Below are 21,496 nucleotides of genomic sequence, written 5' to 3' on the forward strand. Positions count from 1 at the left end.
CTGGAGAACTGTAATGCCATGCGGGTTCAGTATAGGACACTCTTCTGAAGTTACAATCGACAACTACGATTATATTGACAGAGGGGCTGAGCTGCATTACACCCCTGCCTGACTGCAAAATGCTGGATACCATCATGGAGTACAAAAGTGGCAAAATGTTCTTTTGCTCAGTATTGGCGGTGTTCACATACATGCCAAACCTAGAAAGCTTCAAAACAAAAACTGGCAACTGGAGAATTGCCCCCTGTTCAAGTTGACACTCTTCTTCCCTCTCCCCACTTCAAATTGGAACTTTCTTCCACCCCCCCCTCCTCCCCCTCTGAGTTCTTGCTGGCACTCTCTCCCCACTGCCTGCTCAGTTAATGGCAACAGTCTTCTACCCTCTCCCCTCACTTTACACTGGCACGCTCCTCCCTCTCCACCCCAAAGCATTGCTCTTAACTTCTCCTCCATCCCTTCCCAAGACACTGCTTCTGTCTATCCCTCCCACCTAAGCTGTCACTCCTAGCTCTCCCCACTTCCCCCTCCCTCCAAGCTGCTCCCAGTTTCTCCCCCACCTCTTCCCTCTCCCCTTGCCCAATTCCTGCTGCTAGATGAAGTAGTTCTGGCTGCTGCATACTGGGGGTGGGAAATACTATTCTTGGGAGAATTCACCCCAAGTTTATGTAGGCTCCGAAATCACTTTAAATAGCAATAGACCTCAGATAAGAGCAGCATTAAAGGGGGGGGGGGGCAGTCCCCGTTGATTTCCAACAAAGTCCATCCCCATTTGGATGGTATGCATGCATCCATGTGAAGGAAAAGAAAGAGAGATCTTCATTTTAATCCCTGCAGCAAATCAAGACTTCTTATCCTGATAGACCATCCACCCCCACTAAATAACTAACCAAACACTTTTTAAATCATGTTTCCCTGCTTAAAATTAACACTGAAATCTGGATTTTTATTGGCTTTTGTCCAGCTAATATTGTGTTGGCAGTGGACTGTTCCAATAACGTCACTTTAAAATGAACTTTGGCAGGAGCACAGCAAGAAAGAAACTCGCCTTAACTCAGCACTAAATTTGCAATTTCATTTAGAGACAGACCATAGGATGACTAAAATTGTAAATTAAAAAACGTCACAGTATGGGTTACTCTTACATTACCCTCCATGCGAGCCAAATGCTGACTCAGACTGGTTGGGCTGAATGGCCTGTTTCCGTGTTGTAATTCCTATTTATTTCCATATATACCTACATTGTTGAGGCAGAGGGAGTTTTACTCAGCATCTAATCTTGCTACAACAAGTTGGTGAATGCTTGATGTGTAGCCCTGATTTTAACTCCCCCCGCGTCCAACGAGAAATGGGGCATGCCAGGACGGGGTTGGGGGTATTAAGATCTCCTGCCCGCCCACCGACCTCACAACCTTGACATCCGATTTGGGTGGGAGTCGGGCCTGGCTTATTTAAATGAGCCTCGGGAGTTAAAGTGGCCAGGGCCTCACGTTGGCGAGCCAGGGCGTGCGTGACTCCCACCCACCGACTCCACGTTCACCTTGAGTTAAAATCATGGGCTTACGAAGCAGTGTCGTGTTCCATTCCCCACCTGGCATAATTCAACCAAAAAAAGTGAGAAAGTACATTAATATTGTCTAAATATCTAAATTATGAATTTTCAGCGAAATAGAATCCTGTTTAGTCTTTCGAACTTCTCTCACCCCCACCACTCCAATAAACAGGCGAGCCTTCAGCCATAAGAATCCCCAGAAGAATATTTTAAGTGTTCAAGATCTTCAATTTCAGAAAAAAAATAATCAGAATGGTTGCAGAGAGCTTACAGACTTTGTAAAAGTCCTGATGTAATTAGACCGACATTTTTGAGATGTGACTCTTGTCTCTGAGAATTTAACCTTCAACCCACTGAAATCATTGTTTCCTTGATAGAAAGAGGCACCATTGCAAAGTTTCTATGTAATTGCATCATTTTATTCATATTGTCAAAAAATATGTGCTCAGGTATTTCAGTAAAATGATAAGAAGTGCACTAATTATCTAAGACTGTACACTGCGTTCCCATCAATTGAAAATTGCTCTGCAAAACTGATAAAATAAGACTTCTCTTACATTCCTTCCTAATAATTGAGTTGGGGGAAAGAAAGGGAATGAGACTTACCTCTAGCTGTGGCGAGCTCAAAGTGCTGTTTAAAAGTAGCATTAGTTTTATTATTCTTTGTATCTTGCTGCTTTCTTTCCACTTCTAATCCTTCATGGCTGGTTACAGAGCTTGCTGACCTCATGAAAAGGTGCACTTTATCCTATCCAAATCTGATTAAACCTAAAGAACAATTTTTTTTACTGACTGAATATTTATTTAGGAGAGGGAAGAGTTCCTATTAACTAGGCCTCAACTTTTAAAAAAAACTTTTTCCACCACTGATGCAGTACGATTGATTAAGTGCACTCGGGACAGGATTAAAGGGTTCAATGTCTATTTAAAAGTCAGTGAGGCACTATACATAGTCGAGGCAACCCTCTCCTTATTCAAGTGTACCTCAGTAAGTTACATTCCACAAATAGACTCGATCCATGCAAATAATGTGGGCACATCAGTCCAGTTGTGAGCCTACTCTAATATGACACATGCTAGGCTTAATCCTCAGTGGCGGTTACTGCCATGCCCTTGCCATTTAGTTGAATTAGACTGGCATCAGACGATTGTAGCAGCATCTGAATATCCAGTTGCCCGCTTCCCAATGACATGATATTAAGGTTATGCCAGCCTCCATATCAAGTTACTTTTGACTCGGTTTCTGTCCAGTTTATCAGAAACTTCATGTCAGTTTAAAAAAAAAATCTGATAATGAAGTCTGAATGTTGTAGGCTTAGAAGTCGAATATTGCAAGCTATCTCAACGAGAAGAACCAGAGTGAATATCCAACTTTGATGTGGTGCTATAAAGAAATACTGCAAGAACAGGGACCAAAAAAAGCTCATGTATTTCTAATTAAAATGAAAATAATTCTGCTCATCTGTATTTATGATTTGAGCCTGAGCCCAGCAAGTCCAGCAGGGATAGGCTGAAAAACAGCTTCACATTGTGACTGCAGTCATCAGACATGAAGCCAGAGTGTCAGAACCGTGCCTCATCAATGGGTTAAAAAGAATGCAAATTTCCATTTTGTAAAATTAAAATTACCGCCAAATAGGAGGTATCACCTCTTTGGGAAATAAAGCCCAGTAGGAATTTTATCCACATCGAGTGCTCTGGTAGACTGCTTAATATTTGACAGTTATTCACTTTTAAAGTAACAGGTTACTTCCTGAAAGAATGTTCCAACAAGCATCCTTTCATATAGAATTTACTGCCTGAAAGAGGGCGGTGGAAGCAGATTCAATCGTAATTTTCAAAAGGGAATTGGATGTATACTTGAAAAGGAAAAATATGCAGGGCTATGGGGAAAGAGCAGGGGAGTGGGACTAATTGGATATCTCTTTCAAAGAGCGGGCACAGGTACAATGGGGCGAATGGCTTCCTTCTGTGCTGTGTGATTCTATGATTCATATCCAGATCATTTACCTCCAAGGATGTGGCTCAAATGCTTTGCACATCCCTCTGCATCCTAAACACGGAGCCCCTCTTCCTGTTTGATGGAGAATGGACATCTGTGAAGAGAATATAAAGAAATACAAGAATGAGAAGGAAAAAAGATCAAGTCAGCCCATCAAGCTCATTCAGCCCACAAGCCGTGTATAATCTGTACTGTCATGGTCTCTGGCCAACCCTTCTCCTGAGGAAAGCTTTTGCAAAATTTCTCCCTGCCCCATCGAAGGCCAATAAGCAAACTCCAGAACATCTATCCAGTGTTATAGATCCTCCCATAGATTCAGCTGCACAGAAACCATCCTGTTCCAAATTCAGTCATCAGTGACTAATCAGTGGAGCACAGAGCATCATGAGTGATACCAGGATCAGACCATATCAACCCTTTGTCGAATGCAACTCCAGTCAATGTATATTGTTGAGAAGAGGCTGCAGCTGGTGCTTCCCACAGGATGCCTTGCAGATTCTGGAAATCCCAGGATATTATGTGCAAAACGTTAGGGTGAATCGTGTTGAGGGGAAAAAGTGGAAAATCTCCCTCCGTGCCCAGCGATTCGATCATGTTTTCCAACATCAGGAGCAGTCTGGAGCTTCCTTTCCAACATGCTTTAAACACAGACTCAGATAGGCCCTCCCCCTCCCCCAGTCATATTGAGCTCGTAAAATTGTAGTTTCTTCATAACAGCCCTTCTGGAGAAAATGAAACTCAGAGTTCCTTCAATTCCTCAGAGATACAGGAGTAAATTTTAACCCCACAAACTGGTGGGTTGGGGGCAGGTGGGAAGGTAAAAATTGTAAAAAAGTAAAACCCGATCCCAACCAGCCCACTTCTGGTTTTAACGAGGAGGGTCAAGTTGCAGGTGGCCAAACCGGTCTCAGGAGGGCAGGTCGGTCAATAAAATCTTTTAAAGGAGGCTGTGGGCCTCCATTTTAAAGGCTTTTTATTTTTAATTCTTGGGGGCCAGGATTCCTGGGCCTTCTGCTTCACACCACGTAAGAGGAGGCGAGAAGGCCCGGATCAACAGGTAAGTGCCTTTATTGCACTGCTTGTGGGCCAGGAGGGGCGGGAGTGCTTCCTCCAGGCCAAACAAGCCGACCTGCCACAATTCCACACACACTATCGGCCACACCTCCAATCTCCGCCCCCCCCTCTTTGAACCCCCCCCAAAAATGATGTCCAAACACCCCATCCCACCATCTCCGACCCCCCTCATGCCCCACCATCTCCGACCCCCCTCATGCCCCACCATCTCCGACCCCCCTCATGCCCCACCATCACCGACCCACCCTCCCCACCATCTCCAACTCACCATCTCCGACCGCCCTCACACCCACCATCTCCGACCCCCCACACCCACCCCACCATCTCCGACCCCCCACACACCCCACCACCTCTGACCCCCCGCAAACCCACCATCTCCAACCCCCCCAACCCCACCATCTCTGACCCCCCTAACCCCACCATCTCCAAGCCCCCACCAACCCTACCATCTCCAAGTGCCCCCCCATGATCTACCCACCCCCCTGATCTCTGACACCCCCCCGCCCCCCCAAACGATCTCTGGACTCCCCCCCCTCCCCAATCTAAGACTTTACTGCTTGCATCCACTCCCTGGCTGCTCTCCAGTCCATCTGACAGCCAGCCTTTCAATCTGGCTGGTTGTCGGGCGGGAATCCTACTGAAAAAAATTGAAAGACGTCCTTACATCAAAATCGTAAGGACGTCCGGGAAACCCATACCTCCAGAAAAACCCCTCCACCGCTCTCTTCCCGGCTCCTTGTTAAAATTTACCCCACAGTTTCTTCACATCCCTCTGCGTTTGATAACTGTTATCTTCTATCAATCTGAAAAGGCAAATCTTAACTTGTTCGTATGAAATTTCTTTGTTTGGACAAGAACCAGTTTATTTTAATATGCTAATATTACTCATAAACAACACTCTCTCTCCCGCACACACACACACACACACACACACACACACGGCATTGTCTACTAAAATGCAGCTGTATTCCCGGAGTTGCAATGGTTTTACATGGTATCCTTTAGGTAGATGCAGCCTCAATTTCTGGTATTAAAATCGGGACAGGCAGAATTGGAGAGTTCAACAAGGCAGTAAACAAATCAGTCCCAGTACTGACCACCTTCAGTTTTATAATGATGCCAAATGCATCACCAAAGTTTTACTTGAGCCTTTACATTTGTACCTTGAATGAGTCTGCGAGGTTCAAGCTACCAGTCATGGACTGTAGCATTTTCACTAATGTAGATCTCAAACCTTTTAAAATTCAACAATGATAAGTTGGCAGTGTGGTACCATCCAACCAGCTCATTCATACCTTCTGTCGATTGATCCAGGTGTACCTGAGGAGGATCTGTGCTTACACTGGGCTGATATTTATTCTACTCATACAAAACTCAGCATCAGAGAAGTCAGAAGTCTGAACGTTTGCTCTGAGTTACAAACACATTGGATAGCAATGAGCAGAGGACCACTTTTGATAACAGACAGCAACCCAAACTGGAACATTTTAGGCTAATTCATGAATACCCAAACTTGGCTCAACTCCAAACAGCCAAGTATGTTCAGAAGGAAGATCTATGAGTCAAGGTGCCCGTTCAAAAGTGTGAAATTTCCATACCTCTTCATATATTTCCTGTGCTGTTGCAGTTGGTGACTTAACACGATGTATGATTTTTGAAACTATATATTTTTTGTGAGTTTGCACAGTCAAAAAGAGGATCTCAGTGGTGGGGATTGGAACACTTTCCCCATATCAGCACAAACCACCCGTAATTATCACTCCCCTGTTTATCCAGGGAATAACTGAGCCCTACAATCCCAGGTTTGATCCCCAATTTGTACGGAGTTAAATGATCTCAGTAGGGTTGGCAGCAGAGACTCTACTAGGATTAGAGAAATCAAAATCAGCCAGGGCCCTCGCCACTGATCATTGTCCAGTGACCCCTGTTGTGATGTATGTCTGGTGATGATAGGATTGGCTGTCGCTAGAATGTCCTCATTGTTGAATAGCTGCTCGATATTCACCGAAAAGGCTCACACCCAAATAATGAGCACTTGGATACAGTACCAGAGGGTGAATGGCCTCTGTAGAACTGTTCCCCAGCAATGAGCCAACAATTTCAGGAGAGGAGGGAAGGGAACAAGACTGGCAAGTTTAAAAAAAAGCACTTCCAAATCAGATAGAGCATGGTTCAGAAATGATTAAACCTCCTTTTACATTGTGTCACCAGTGCAACTATATCCTCAAAAGACCATTCTTCACTGACAGTAAATTTCACTCCCCACACCAGGCATATTTAAAGTATCTTGAGCTTACCAACTTAGCACTAACTTGTTGGCAGCTTTGCACTTTGGACTCCTCTGAACTAGACTGAAGCTGCCCAAAGCATTTCATTAAAGGATCACTGAAACCAGCAGAGAGAAAGAAAAATTTCATCCCACCCCTAAGTCGGGATTGGATTCAAACCCAGGTCTTAGTAGTGATGGGGCAGTGTTTTAATCCACCGTGTCACCCAGTCAAATGCAATTAAAAATTTGCAATTGTCCATTCACCTAGTGGTGAGAGGATGGGATGTGGGCCTTGATGGCCACACGACAGCCACTACTTTGCACCATTCGCATGTTCACACACGCACACACAAACTGCAGCCATCACTCAGTGCCACACAAGCACGTGGCCAACATACAGCTCCCGCTCACAGCAAACACATAGGTCAACTTGTAGTCACTGTTTCTTATGCACAGACAGACAACGATACAACGAGGGTAGACACTTGGGTCGAAACACTTTCACACATCGTATCAAATTAGTCCAGCTACATACAGTCCATCTCCCCAATTAACATTGTTAGAATTTCTGAAAACATATTTGACATTAGACCTGTGCAAAATCACACAACTACTTAACATGATAAGCTATATCCCCTTTCACTATTCATCTAATTACAGTACCATTAACCTTGGCTTTAAAAAGAAAGCACTTAACACAATCCTGGAAGTCTCCAACATTCCACAGCACTCTCACCCACATCACATTGTGTAACATGCTCTGCTAATCAATCACAAAAACATTTTGGGGCACAAATCACTCCCGAAATAATGGAGAGCTCAACATTGCACTCTGTTGTTAGTGGCGAATTGAAGGAGCAAGTTCCGGCGTTCGCACATGCTCAGTGAAACATGGAAATCCAGAACTTGCTCCTTGTGGTTCGCCGGTGATATGACAGCTTCAAATTAAAGGGACATCGCACGCTGCAATCAGGGAAATCACTGAAACAGCGCCAACTTGCTTATCTGCCCATCTACGGGAAAGTAACTAATTACGCCACCAAACAGGTACGCTTAAAAATACCAGGTTTAAACTAAGTTTTAACAGCGTGGTAAGTCTTAATGTCTGCCAAACAACTAAAAATTAACTTTTGAATATGTCTCATATTACTCCTTATTTTAATAGTTTTTGGTCATTAAAAAAAAATTTAAATTAAATTTTTAAGTTTTTTTTACTTTTCCCTTCTGTATCTTTAGTTTAATTCAATTATTTTTTTGGCTTCCTATAAAAAAAATTAATTTTTTATTTACAATGACATACAGAATACTAACATTAAATGAATGAAGAATGTTTGCTTGCTTGAGCAATGCAGCCGGATTCTGTGGGTGTGACTTCACTTCCTGACAGATTTTGTGGGCGTGTCTTCTCCTCTAACACACTTTTCCAGCCGCGCGGCAGCTCACGCTGCTCAGGTGCTGGGTTGATAGCGCACATTTTTTTTTAAAAGTTCAAATTCAAGCAATTCGATGTCACAGAGCCTGCAGTAAGTTAATTTGTTCATTTAATTCGCAGGAGCAGCGGTTACAGTTGCCTCGCTGCTCTGTGTGATTACTGGCCCTTTTAGAGCATAACCATCGTCTTATTTGGAACTAGCTAAAGGAATAATAACAGCTCAAGAATCTCGAGAAGGCGTGAATATGCTGCAGGTGTCTTCGAATTCCCCCCTCCTTCCAATAATGGGGATTTAGCCTCCCAAGCACGGACAATAATATTGACTGGCTCAGATCCAGAAATCATTTTTTCATTCGTTCGTGGGATGTGGGCGTCGCTGGCAAGGCCAGCATTTATTGCCCATCCCTAATTGCCCTTGAGAAGGTGGTGGTGAGCCGTCTTCTTGAACCGCTGCAGTCTGTGTGGTGAAGGTTCTCCCAAAGTGCTGTTAGGTAGGGAGTTCCAGGATTTTGACCCAGCGACGATGAAGGAACGGCGATATATTTCCAAGTCGGGATGGTGTGTGACTTGGAGGGGAACGTGCAGGTGGAGTTGTTCCCATGTGCCTGTTGCCCTTGTCCTTCTAGGTGGTAGAGGTCGCGGGTTTGGGAGGTGCTGTCGAAGAAGCCTTGGGCGAGATGCCGCAGTGTATCCTGTGGATGGTACACACTGTAGCCACTGTGTGCTGGTGGTGAAGGGAGTGAATGTTTAGGGTGGTGGATGGGGTGCCAATCAAGCAGGCTGCTTTGTCCTGGATGGTGTCGAGCCTTTTGAGCTTTTTGGAGCTGCGCTCATCCAGGCAAGTGGAAGGTATTCCATCACACTCCTTGTAGATGGTGGAAAGGCTTTGGGGAGTCAGGAGGTGAGTCACTCGCCTCAGAATACCCAGCCTCTGACATGCTCTTGTAACCACAGTAATTATGTGGCTGGTCCAGTTAAGTTTCTGGTCAATGATGACCCCCAGGATGTTGATGGTGGCGGATTCGGCGATGGTAATGCCGTTGAATGTCAAGGGGAGGTAGTTAGACTCTCTCTTGTTGGAGGTGGTCATTGCCTGGCACTTGTCTGGCGCGAATGTTACTTGCCATTTATCAACCCAAGCCTGGATGTTGTCCAGGTCTTGCTGCATGTGGGCACAGAGTGCTTCATTATCTGAGGGGTTGCGAATGGAACTGAACACTGTGCAATCATCAGCGAACATCCCCATTTCTGATCTTATGATGGAGGGAAAGTCATTGATGAAGCAGCTGAAGATGGTTGGGCCTAGGACACTGCCCTGATGAACTCCTGCAGCAATGTCCTGGGGCTGAGATGATTGGCCTTCAACAACCACGACCATCTTCCTTTGTGCTAGGTATGACTCCAGCCACTGGAGAGTTTTCCCCCTGATTCCCATTGACTTCAATTTTACTAGGGCTCCTTGGTGCCACACTCGGTCAAATGCTGCCTTGATGTCAAGGGCAGTCACTCTCACCTCACCTCTGGAATTTAGCTCTTTTGTCCATGTTTGGACCAAGGCTGTAATGAGGTCTGGAGCCAAGTGGTCCTGGTGGAACCCAAACTGAGCATTGGTGAGCAGGTTATTGGTGAGTAAGTGCCGCTTGATAGCACTGTCGACGACAGTTTCCATCACTTTGCTGATGATTGAGAGTAGACTGATGGGGGCGGTAATTGGCTGGATTGGATTTGTCCTGCTTTTGGTGGACAGGACATACCTGGGCAATTTTCCACATTGTCGGGTAGATGCCAGTGCTGTAGCTGTACTGGAACAGTTTGGCTATAGGCGCAGCTAGTTCTGGAGCTGGACCTCCCTTTCACAGTAAATTCTTTATAGACCTCTTGAAAGAGCAACAAAGGTCTAGAAACACCCATCCGTTGCATTAACCCCCTCAACCTCAAGGGAAGCCTGCATCATGTTAAAGAAATCTCCGGGTCTGTTGACCCTTTTCACCCCCACCTGGTATAAATGGAGAACCTCCAGGAGCACTCATGTCATTCAGAGCCTGGGATGAGAAAGGCATCAGCAAACTGGGCCAACTGCCCCACAAGGGCAAAATTATGCCATTCCACAAGTTAGCTGACAAATTTCATCTCCCCCAGTACAACTAAATTGAGCATTACCTCCAGAACCAAACAATGTTTCACAAACTCCCAACATAATCCAATTTCTTCTATCTCTTCCTCCACTCCCCGTCAGACCCTCCCAGACCCTGCACAGATGTTCACCTCCATGACAAAAAAGCACAGAAAACCTGAAGGGAGGCGTGGAAGAAGCAGTTAACGGAGGAAGTACAAAGTCTGAAGTCAGACCGTCAGCAACACAATAGTCAGGAACGATTCCAGGGTTTGTATATCATGCATCCCTAGCACACTCCACGAATTTCGTCCATCCTTACCAAATCACTACGTGGAACGCACAACAAAGACAAGCCTTCCCATCAATGCCGATATTATTCAAATTTTATCCAGCACATTAATGTAAGATGACATCGGGCCTGACTGTCCTGCGAGCTTTGTGGTTGGTAAGTTAGCAGAGGGTTTCCCTCATCTGCCGACAGCTCAACCTTTTACAAAAACAGAAAAAGCTGCAAAGAAAAACAGCAAGTCTGTCAGCAACTGTGGAAAGACCAGACCAGTTAATGTTTCGAAACTGGACCCTTCTTCAAAACTGAAAAATAAGGTGCAGACGGGTGTATTTAATATAATCAGAAAAAGGAGGAGGCGAATATATAAAGCTGTTGAGGCTAGGTCAATTCAAAATTTCAAAACTGAGAGTGATAGATTTTTGTTAGGCGAGGGTATTAAGGGTTACGGAACCAAGGCGGGTAGGTGGAGTTAAGATACAGATCAGCCATGATCTAATTAAATGACGGAACAGGCTGGATGGTATACTCCTGTTCCTATGTTCCTCTCAGTTTTTAATATATTTATTTTCCCCTCTTTCTGATTGAATTAATGTGTAACTCGGCCTCTTTTTTTTGAAGGTTTTGAAAGGCCCACACGCGAAGTGTTAACTTGTCTGTTCTCGCCACAGATGGTGACTGGCCTCTGGGTTTCCAGCATTTTCTGTTCTTGTTTCAGGTTTCCACCTTCTGCAATACTTTATTTTACTTCTATTCAAACTTTTGTTTTGCTTGGCAACAGGTAAATCCGATGAGTAGAAAAATGTTTAATCATCTTACAAAGCTTCTTCCCAGTCATAAAACAAATTTCTCCTCTCAGTCGGTTCTCAGCTGTTTACAGACGAGGGATTATAATGTCAGAGCACCTTCGATAAATTGCCAAAGTTACCGGCCCCGATATTTACAGGGAGGTGGGGAGGAAGTGGGAGGAGGGGGGAGATTTAGCAGCCAGGAAATCCGGAAGGCGAATTTAATGGCAGGACCTGATTTTAATGTTTGATCTCCCTTTCCCAGCCGCAGTCAGCTAGATTGAGAGGCTGGGAAGGCCTGCGGCACCAGGCCACAGCCGGGGACCGAAGAAGAGGGAGGGAGACATTGTGGGTCAGGGAGGAAACTGCTGGGGGAGGCCCGGAGAGGTCGGCCGGTTTGGGGGGGGGGACATCGGGGGGGCCTGGAGAGATCGGTCATGGGCCGGAGAGGTGGGTCGCGGTGGAGGTTGGCGGGAGGGGGGGGAGGGGTCGGCTGATCGCGGGGGTTGGCCAATCGCAGTGGGGGAGCGGTGGTTAACAGGTTTGTTTGTGGGTCCGGGAGGAAGCAATCCTGCTCCTCCTGGCTCACAAGCAGTGCTGGAATCGCACCCACCTGTTGGATCCGGCCATTCCCGCCTCCCTTCGGCTGCCGGGTTTCCCGAGGCCTGGGAAAAACCGGCCCATAGCCATTAAATCTGAAACAAAGCTAAAATCTGAGGCAAGCAGCCTCATTAAAATATTTAAATTTGGGACCAACCTCCAGAGAGCCGGTTAGTCGCCCGTCTCCGTTAAAACCGGAAGTGGGCGCGGTGGGGCCGGGTTTCCCATTTTTGAAATTTTAATCCCCCACCCATCCTAAGGCGTTAAAATTATCCCCCCACCCCCCCATCCAAGTCTCTGAATTGAGCTGTACACAGACCATCAGCTGTGGAATGACTGGAAGAGTAACTTAACACTAATGGCTGCAGGTTGCAACAGTAAGATACTCGGGCCAAAACAAGCTTTCCTAATCTAATTGGAGCTTGTGTTGTTTGTAATGCAAGCCCAAACTCCTTGTACTGGCAGCATTTTCTTGTGGTGATAGTTTACAGTTTTATATGCCACATGATAGCTGCACAGAGGCAGTAGTTTTACTCGGGTGGAAATCGCGTTGATCAGAAAGTGGGAACTTAATGTCTGGAAATAAGTTAGCACATTTTCCACACAAAGAAAATGCAAAATATAAATTAGGTGTCCAAGATTGTCAGCTCTAGTTTCATTTATCTGTTTGTAGATTTAAAAAGGCACTACCTTCATGGAAGAAAGGAAAAAAGAACAAAGAAAGAACAAAAAACACTTACATAGCTCCTTTCACAACCTCAGGATGCCCCACAGCCAATTAAGTGCTTTTGAAGTGTAGTCACTGTTGCAAAGTAGGAAATGTGACAGTCAATTTGCACACAGCAAGGTCCCACCGTTTTGATGTCTCATTCGAAAGACGGCACCTCCGACAGTACAGCACTCCCTCAGTACTGCACTGGAGTGTCAGCCTAGACTTTGTGCTCAAATCTCTGGAGTGGGACTATGAACCCACAATCTTCGGACTCAGAGGTGAGAGTGCTACCACTGAGCCACGGCTAACATAAGATAGTGAACAACATAATGCAACATACATCCCAATAATGTAATGCATGTTGAAGTACATCACTATGGGAACAATGCATCATTGCAAGTATTACTCATTGGCCCCTCACAATAAAACAGTCCTGTTTATAAAAGGATGGTGGGGGGAAATGGGCAGTGCAGGGGAATGGGTAGTGCAATGAATTACCACATTGCCCTATCGGTTCTCTGAGACATGGGTGAATTCCAGTCCAAAATCCCTCCGCTGCCTTTAGAGCCCAAAGTGAAGCAGGATTGGATACCCTATTGATTTGTGTTCAATTAAACATGAGAATTGTTAAGAGACAAGATAATATCATTAGTCCCAGCAAGCTCTTCCCCTTTTGATGGATCTCAAGCCCTTATACCCAGCTTTACCATATCCCAGTCCTTCTACTCTCCACAAACACATCAATACATCCTACACCCATTTATATTTTCCACTTCAATGGCCTCCCAGTAACTTATTCCACAAGGTTATTGCTTTAGTGTAAATGCTTTTTTGTCCATTCTTACTATTACTTTTCTAGTTTTTAAAACTTTTGTCATCTAACATTTCAACCCTTCTCCAGAATGAACAACTTGCCTGGGACACCATTTCCAATTCTCTTTATGATCTGGAAATCTTTGATTAGGTCTCACTGAAATCTTCCCTTTTCCAAAAAAAGCCCAATTTCCTTAACTTTTCCACATAACTTAAATTCCTGATGTCGGGGATTTGTTGCCTGCCTCTACCATCTCAAGGGCAATAACATTCCTCAAGGGAAATATATTCTTCCTACAATTAAGTCATCAGAACTGCACAATGTACTCCAGATGGGGTCTGACCAATAGCTAACACAAGAACAATAAAACCTCTTTCAATATAAGTGTATCCCTCTGCCAATGCATCCCCCTACCTTAATTACCTTTTTCAATATAAATTGTATCTCAGCACTGGGATTTATAGATTTATCCACTAAAACTCTGTATCTTTTTCCTAATCAGCACACTACATTGACACATGCTCCCTCTTTTGGCTCCTTGCTTCCTTACTTATTATTTTACACTTATCCACCTTGAATTACTTTTGCATCACGTACCACAACTCTGTTTCTACGTTGTCCAAGTTTGTCATTTAAAAAAAAATTAAAAATGGCAATGGTTCAAAGACTTACTACTACTCAGAATGGGATGCAATGCACAGAGCAACACAGTTTGTTATAAATTGGCATTGTCACTCAGAGTGGCCAAAAGGGCAGCTGGTGTGGGAATCAGATCCAGTAGGAGATGCTGTTTGTCGACTGGATTAATGCAGATTGTTGGACAAAATATCTACTCCAACTGACTTTAATCCTTACACTAAGTGCATAAAACAAAAGTGCTCCATTCCAGTTGTTCTATCCATGCTACAGAGGATAGTCCATGCTGATTCTCCCCAGGGTTCTGTTATCTCCCCATTCTTCATACCAATGACCTCCTTCACTAAATATCTAACCATATCCACCCTATTGCTGATGATTTAACTCCACACTCATCAACTTCCTGTAGATTACGTGCCCCAAGTGCGCATAATTATCATTCCTCTTGTAGTGCAACTGTTGACTGATTACATCTTAACCCCCTCCATGGTGGGCCAATGAAAATCTTATTTCTTTCAATTCTCCAAAGGCACAGTTTATTCACGTCCATTCCAAGTCCTACCAGCAGGTACTGCTGAAAATTTTGAGACCTCCACCTTTGTCCTTCTTCATCGATTGCATTCTAGTCCTGACAACCTTTTCTGATATCAAATGGAACTCGCAAATCTTCTCCACTGGTAACTCTGTTACCAAGATATGCAGTTTTTACCTTTCCCTTCAATAACAATTAATTCTCTATAAAGTCCAAGTCTATCCAAGATTTGAATACTGCTCCCATGTCAAAATATCCTCTCACACCCCCAGACAGGGAGTAAGAAGAAGCTTATCATCTTGTAAGCAACCCTTGTGTCGCCTCCAGTCTGTCTGTCTCTATTTCATTAATACTACAATGGTTATTCCTCCTCTTAACTTTCCTATCTTGGTGCTTCTAATCTTCAAATGTCCTGTCCTACATGCTCTTCCTGCTCTGCATCTTCACCACATTGAAATCATGACTCCTTGCACCATCCCTTACTTAACTCATTTCTTCCCAGTACCTTAAAGCTGTGGAATTCCTTACCTCCTTCTGCAACTTTTTAAACTTGAGATTGACTTCATCCAGTCATTTATTCTTGGTATAACTCATCTTCTCTCCTACTTTTTTCAACCTTGGTTCTGAACTATGGACCTTGGCCCTTCACTTACGCTTCTCAAATTAAAAAAATAAAAGTGCCAACATCCCTCACTTTGATGAGTACTAGTTTATCCCTGGCCCCAAGAATGTAGAATTTGAGAAGGAAACACTGCCTGAAGCCTGAATGATTCTCAGGGTTACTGTCAATGGGCAAGACATCAGCTAGATGGATTACTGCTGGTAGATTTCTAAACATTAAAATAAAAGCTATGATTACACATACACAGGGGAGAATCCACTCTGCTTCCAGCTCACGAACCTTTCTGTCTTGTTTCAAGTCTAACTCCCCAACGCTGCACTAGCAGCTTAAACTTGCTGGGTGACTGTGGCAGATGCTGGAGCGAAATTCCCAGTTCACCCCTCCTCCCATCCCTTTTCCTCCACCTCCAGTCTGAAGCACAATGGTACCAGTGTAATAGAGAGGCAAGTCCTGTGTGATCAGCTGTCCCATCTGGTGTCCCAACAAGTAGAGAAAGGATGAAACTCAGCACATCTGTGGCAGATCGGCACCAAACAGACAATGTTCTGACATTGAGCTCTGTTTCCGGTTATTGTTCTCTCTGGGCCCGTCAACCGGAATGAATTTTATTCCGTGTGCACATTATAGTTAAATCTGTCACATAAATGCCATAAAATGCACAAATGTGACCACTTCTAGTTCTTTCATGCACTTTTAATGTTCATAAAAGGTAATGTTGATGATTTTCACAGAAACAGACCAATACAGTCCTAGCCGATTTTACGATCAACAAGTGCTTTGTTATGAGGCCAGCGGTATGAATTCAGCAACACTCGCCCTGTGACCAGCATCACTCACCCATCACTGCAAAGTGACAAAAGGGTGTTTTGATAACAATAGCTAGAACTATGCAACCAAATCTGGGCGCTAAACAACTATCTCCCCTGGGTCCTAAAACCCTAAACTAATACTGTCATATTAATGGAGGATTACCTCCCCCCTTACAGACAGGTGCAGAAAGAAGGTACGAGTACAGATCAAGTTTATCTGTGTTCTTGGCCTGCAGTTACAGTGAGCCATGACCCCCAAAATGAACGCTATGCTACACCGACATGCATTCTTGGCATGTCCACTTCCATTAATATGTGCGTTCACAGCCAGAAGCCGGAAGTGTGAGAGAGATACATCACTCTGAAATCTCTTCACCTCCCTTATTCACTACTTGAAAACTGCTGCCATATCTGTGATGGCCCTTCCATCCCCCGCCCCCTCTCATACTCCTGTACAGAGGACAAGGGAAAGCTCGTCATCATCCAATAGCCTTCTTTAACCTCTAGCCTCCAACCTCTTTCCTTCCACCGTCACAATCTTCTACTCTTTATTTCATTGATACTAATATGGTCTGTGCTTCTCTCAACGTTCCTCTCTTGCTCTCCTAAGCTCTAAATATATCACCCTACAAGCTCTTCCCCTTCTCCATAGTCTTGAAATCAAGAATTATTGCACGGCCTTTTACTCTTAACATTTTTTCCGCAGGACCTCTTTCAAGTCTATCCTTCGTCTTACGATCTTTAGATTTTGAAAACTCCAACTAGTCGTTACCTACCCATCAATACTTCCCTTTTACTCTTCCCAGCCTTGGTGTCCTGCGTTATCAGCCTTGACCCTTCATCTTGATTTCTCAACAACAAAATAAAGAGTAAAATTCTGCCTTAAGTATAAATAGAGATTTATAACTAACTGTGACAGCTGAAGTTCCAAGATAATGAAGGGAGAGTGATGAGCTAACAACCCTTTCTCACTCCGAATCTTCTCATACCAGACTGAAGTGCCCTGAAATATCTACACTTCAACGCCACAGTGAAGAGGTGCTACATGATTGAAGTCTAATGCTCCAATTGTACCACATCTCTGGTTTAAATATGTTACCAGTGATTTCCCCCTAATTTCAGAAAGGTCACTCCACACTGCATACAGACCACAGAATAACTGCAGACAATGTGGGAGCAGGTAGCATTTGGGCTCAATCTTGCACGCGTATGTTGGTGTGAGCACTCAAGTGTACACCAGTGGAATTCCCAGGCCTGCAACCTTCCGCGAAGTAATCCAGGTGGACAGTAAATCTCCATGCCGTCTGCACAGGCCATTCGGAAAATTGTAACCGCAGTCATGCGGAATCATACACTCATTAGATAGGACGTGCAAGCAAAAAAACATGAACCAGCTACCAAATTGGGTTGCCACCTCTAATCAAGTCCAAAACCAGACAGGAGGAAGGATAGAGTGGAGCCGGGGTGGACGGGCGTTGTGGTGGTGATAAGATCATGGTTTAAATTTGAATATCTGTTTTGTTGTTGATGCAAGTTCCCTGAAAACCCAAATAATCAATATCTCCACACCATAGGATACAGAATTCGAGTTTTTTTTTGGGGGGGGGGGGGTGGGGGTGATGACCAATTTGAACAAACTGTACTTTTGCCGATTGATTTATATATTTTAGAAGATTCTAGACACCCCCAATCAAAATCAGACTGACTGGTTTAAAACAGGTAGCAACCCTGCTAACAAACAACATCTACTGAGCAGTTGTCCCATGCTCCATCATTTCTGAAGTACGACCAACACCAAACACTCACTGAAAGAAAATGCCACAGGAGACAACTAATCAACTAATGAACAACCTCCAACATCCTGTCCTGACCAACACCAAGGTGAAGGGCAAAGATTACAAATGATGGTAAAGGCAAAATATCCTTGCATCGTCACTCTTACCCTCGCTTCCTTTCCTAGCTGCGATGTGTAGGGCTTCCTTTTTACCAGAAGACACTCGTTTCTGCTGCCTTGCACTCTCCTTACTCCACAATTTGACTACTCTGTTGATGTCAACAACAACCCTTGCTTCATGGCAGTGGTGCACTAAAATAATTCGAAGCCCCTTGAGTGTCCGACAGCCACCAAATGAGACAATTTTCACAGGTACTTCCAAGGGGGATGGTGGAGGCAGCTATGTCTTCTGCCCACCAGTGGGCTAAGTGGATCAGCCCATTCGTCCAGGCCAACAAAGTCCTTTTGCACTCACTGACCTGCACCAATCTTACACAGGCATTGGCAATAGTCACAGGCCAAATATGTGCCTGTGACTATTGCCAATGCCTGTGTAAGATTGGTGCAGGTCAGTGAGTGCAAAAGGACTTTGTTGGTCTGGACGGATGTATATGTATATATACATACATACATATATATATATATATGTATGTATATATATAGAGAGAGATACATATACATAAATATATATATATATATATATATATACAACACTGGATACTGAGGCAACAATGCAGAGCCACTTCTTGAAGAAGGTCTGCAGAATAAATGTACTGTAACACGGTGACTTGGTAAAACAAATCCCAAGTGACTGCTGCAAGCATTGAGAGAGTAATAACTACAGTACTTCCATTGAGTTGGTGTCTGCTGGCTGTGCAGTTACTCTCCCACACAAGTTTTAGCTTCAGATACTTGAGCACAAGTGCCTAACAGCCTGAGCTGAAGAGTGGTAAATGGGCATTGAGCATTCCTGCCCACACACAGCTACTCAGATTAGTGTCAGGAGTGTTTCTGTTTCTTTGAAACGACGACAGGAGACAGATCATAACGCATAACACACATCAGTCTGTCTGCAAACTCAGCTCTTAAGTTTAATTCGAACAAAATTCTAGGATCTGTGTTGAATCCATTTATTTTATTAATTGTGAAAAACTTACAGAAAAAGCTTTCTAGAATCACCTATTCTGTCTGTTGCACTTTCCCGTTTAGTAAAATATTTACTTGTTTGTGACTTTCCAATACCAGAAATGAGCCCGACCTCTGAAGGAAAGACTTGCATTTATAAAACACCTTATCATGTTTTCACATGCAATAAATTACTTCCAAGCGCATTTACTGTTGTTATGTAGGTGGACACAGCAGCCATTTTGCATACAAGTTCCAACAAACAACGAATGAGATTAATAAGCAATTAATCAATTTTTTTTGGCAGTGTTGGTTGAGGGGGGTATGTTGTCCAGGACAGTGGGAGAACTGACTGCTCTTCTAATAAGCAGTGCCATGAGATCGTCAACATCCACCTGAACCACAAGAACAGACAAAGTTTCGATTTCATTTCTTATCTCAAGGACTGCACTTGTAACACTGCCGTGCTCCCTCAGTACTGCAGAAGTGATCACACCTTCACATTCTGGAGTGGGGCTTGAACCCAGAATGTTTTGGGTTCTGACTGCTACGAACAGAGACAAAGCGGACATTCAATCGCCTCTAACTTTAGAAGGAGATGGAGAAGCGTGCCCTTGGATATCACTGACGAGAACTTTCCTGAAGTGCCCCTGTAGAGACAGGCTGGCATTGGGACCCGACGAAGCCTCGGGGTCACTGACCGGCTGCAATTAACACTCGTCAGTTTCACAGTCTCTGTCTGTCCCGCCGCCAATAAACCAAAGAGACGGCGGCAGCCACTCGGGACCTGGGGTACGTTGGGGCTGTTGCCAACTGTATAAAAGCGTCCCCGGGCCATCCCTTGGCTTCAAGAGGTCTCATCGCAGAGACAGAATGAAGTAAAATAGCTTTTCAGTTAGTGCAAACGGAGCTCCGACCGCCAACTTCCAGATAGATGTCAGGAAATAATTGGAACAAAGCAATTTTTTTTTTGCATGTGAACCGTTTGGGAGAAGGGATTTTTTTTGGCAGCAACTGCTGTTCCTGACAACCTGTGAAAAGCCAAGATAGCGCCCTTGGGGTGAGATAGCAGACCGCAGCCCTGTGCTCGCAGTTACTGCATGAAAAGCTTTTCATTTATCTTCAATATATAGTCATATTATTTTTGTGCTAAATTTAACTCCTCTCTCATCTGGACTCGTGATTGGGAAGGGGCTCCCTTTCCTCCCAATTTCTCTGAATGTCACGCTGCGGTTGGTATTGAAACAATAGGAAGTTTCCAACCCAGTAAAACAACAGTCGAGGAATAAGCAGGATAACGAGACTCGAATTATTACATTGCTGAGATGCTCGTAATATGGAAACGGAGTTTGGAGCTGTACCTAGTGATAGGGGTATATTTTATAATAACCAAACCGGTCCCAGTAATTAGCATCAAAAGCAGAATAAACTGAAAAGAGAAATGACTCCCATACGAGGTGGTCAGAAAAGTTGGAATTTTCCCACCCAGTAAATTCATTGTAAAACCTCTCTGTCTCTCATCCATGGACTAAACCGCGGGTGAAACTTGACATACAAGATCCTGTCACTTATCGGAACCAGAGACGAAGTGTTTCCCGTAAAAAAATGTGTCGTGGAAATCCCCTTCCAAGTAATTTGTTTTAGATCACCTCGTTGAGCGACCTGAAGAACTCAGTCGCTGCTGTCAGCGAGATTACAAGAAATCAAACTTACCTTCTGCATTCCCGTGTTGATATCCATGTGGAAATTCACACACTGCACCTTCCAAACGGCGGATCAAATATCAAAATCTTGTCTTTTTTTCCCCCTGTTTGATCTTAAATTTACTTGGATGTCCCGGTTTACAGTGCTAGCAGTTCTGGTACTTTTGTGTGTGTATTGCCACTTGTCGGTTGCAGTTCTGCAGCTTGAGCCCAGAGAGTAGTTTTTATTTGAGAGGGAGGGCAGGACTTCGGAACTTGGAGGAGCGAATCAGGACGTTCAGGAGTGCTGGTTTTTTCTCTCTCTCCCCCCCCCCCCCCCCCGGTAGATGGGAGGTTTGGCTGTTTTCACCCAGTGAGGAACGCCCACTCCTCCCAGACCTGACGTCAGTCCGGCGTGTGAGCTCATCTGATTGATCCATTGCAGAAAAATGCTTGATTCATTTCTTTCAGCCCCAGCACCGCCAGGGAAGAGGGGCTGCTTCCTGCTTCTCATAATCTTTTCTTCCCTTTCAAGGAAACGAAATAATGCAGACGAGACGTAAACAGTAAACCATAGGCCAAAGAATGGGTGCTTTTTTTTTAAATCAATGAGAAGGACAGTTAGTGCGTTGGATTTAAATGCCTGTCCCCTTAGTAAAATGCTACTATTAGCC

General features: G+C 44.3%; 1 protein-coding gene across 2 annotated transcripts in view; it reads right to left on the reverse strand.

Moving 5' to 3' along the window:
* The window catches only part of lmcd1 (LIM and cysteine-rich domains 1), a 55,107-nt gene extending 34,031 nt beyond the window's left edge, over positions 1-21,076 (reverse strand). Inside the window, exons 1-2 of one of the 2 annotated variants that reach the window (XM_067998267.1) lie at positions 20,854-21,076; positions 3,560-3,645 (exon numbers count right to left, since the gene is read on the reverse strand). In XM_067998267.1, the coding sequence (XP_067854368.1) occupies positions 3,560-3,645; positions 20,854-20,880 (113 nt within the window). In that variant the 5' untranslated portion in view covers positions 20,881-21,076. Of the gene's footprint in view, positions 1-3,559; positions 3,646-5,323; positions 5,398-20,853 lie in introns of those variants that run through there. The other variant, XM_067998268.1, reaches the window with a different exon arrangement.
* Positions 21,077-21,496: the final 420 nt, after the last annotated feature.

This window comes from Heptranchias perlo, chromosome 17, assembly GCF_035084215.1.
Source record: "Heptranchias perlo isolate sHepPer1 chromosome 17, sHepPer1.hap1, whole genome shotgun sequence".
NCBI lineage: Eukaryota > Metazoa > Chordata > Chondrichthyes > Hexanchiformes > Hexanchidae > Heptranchias > Heptranchias perlo.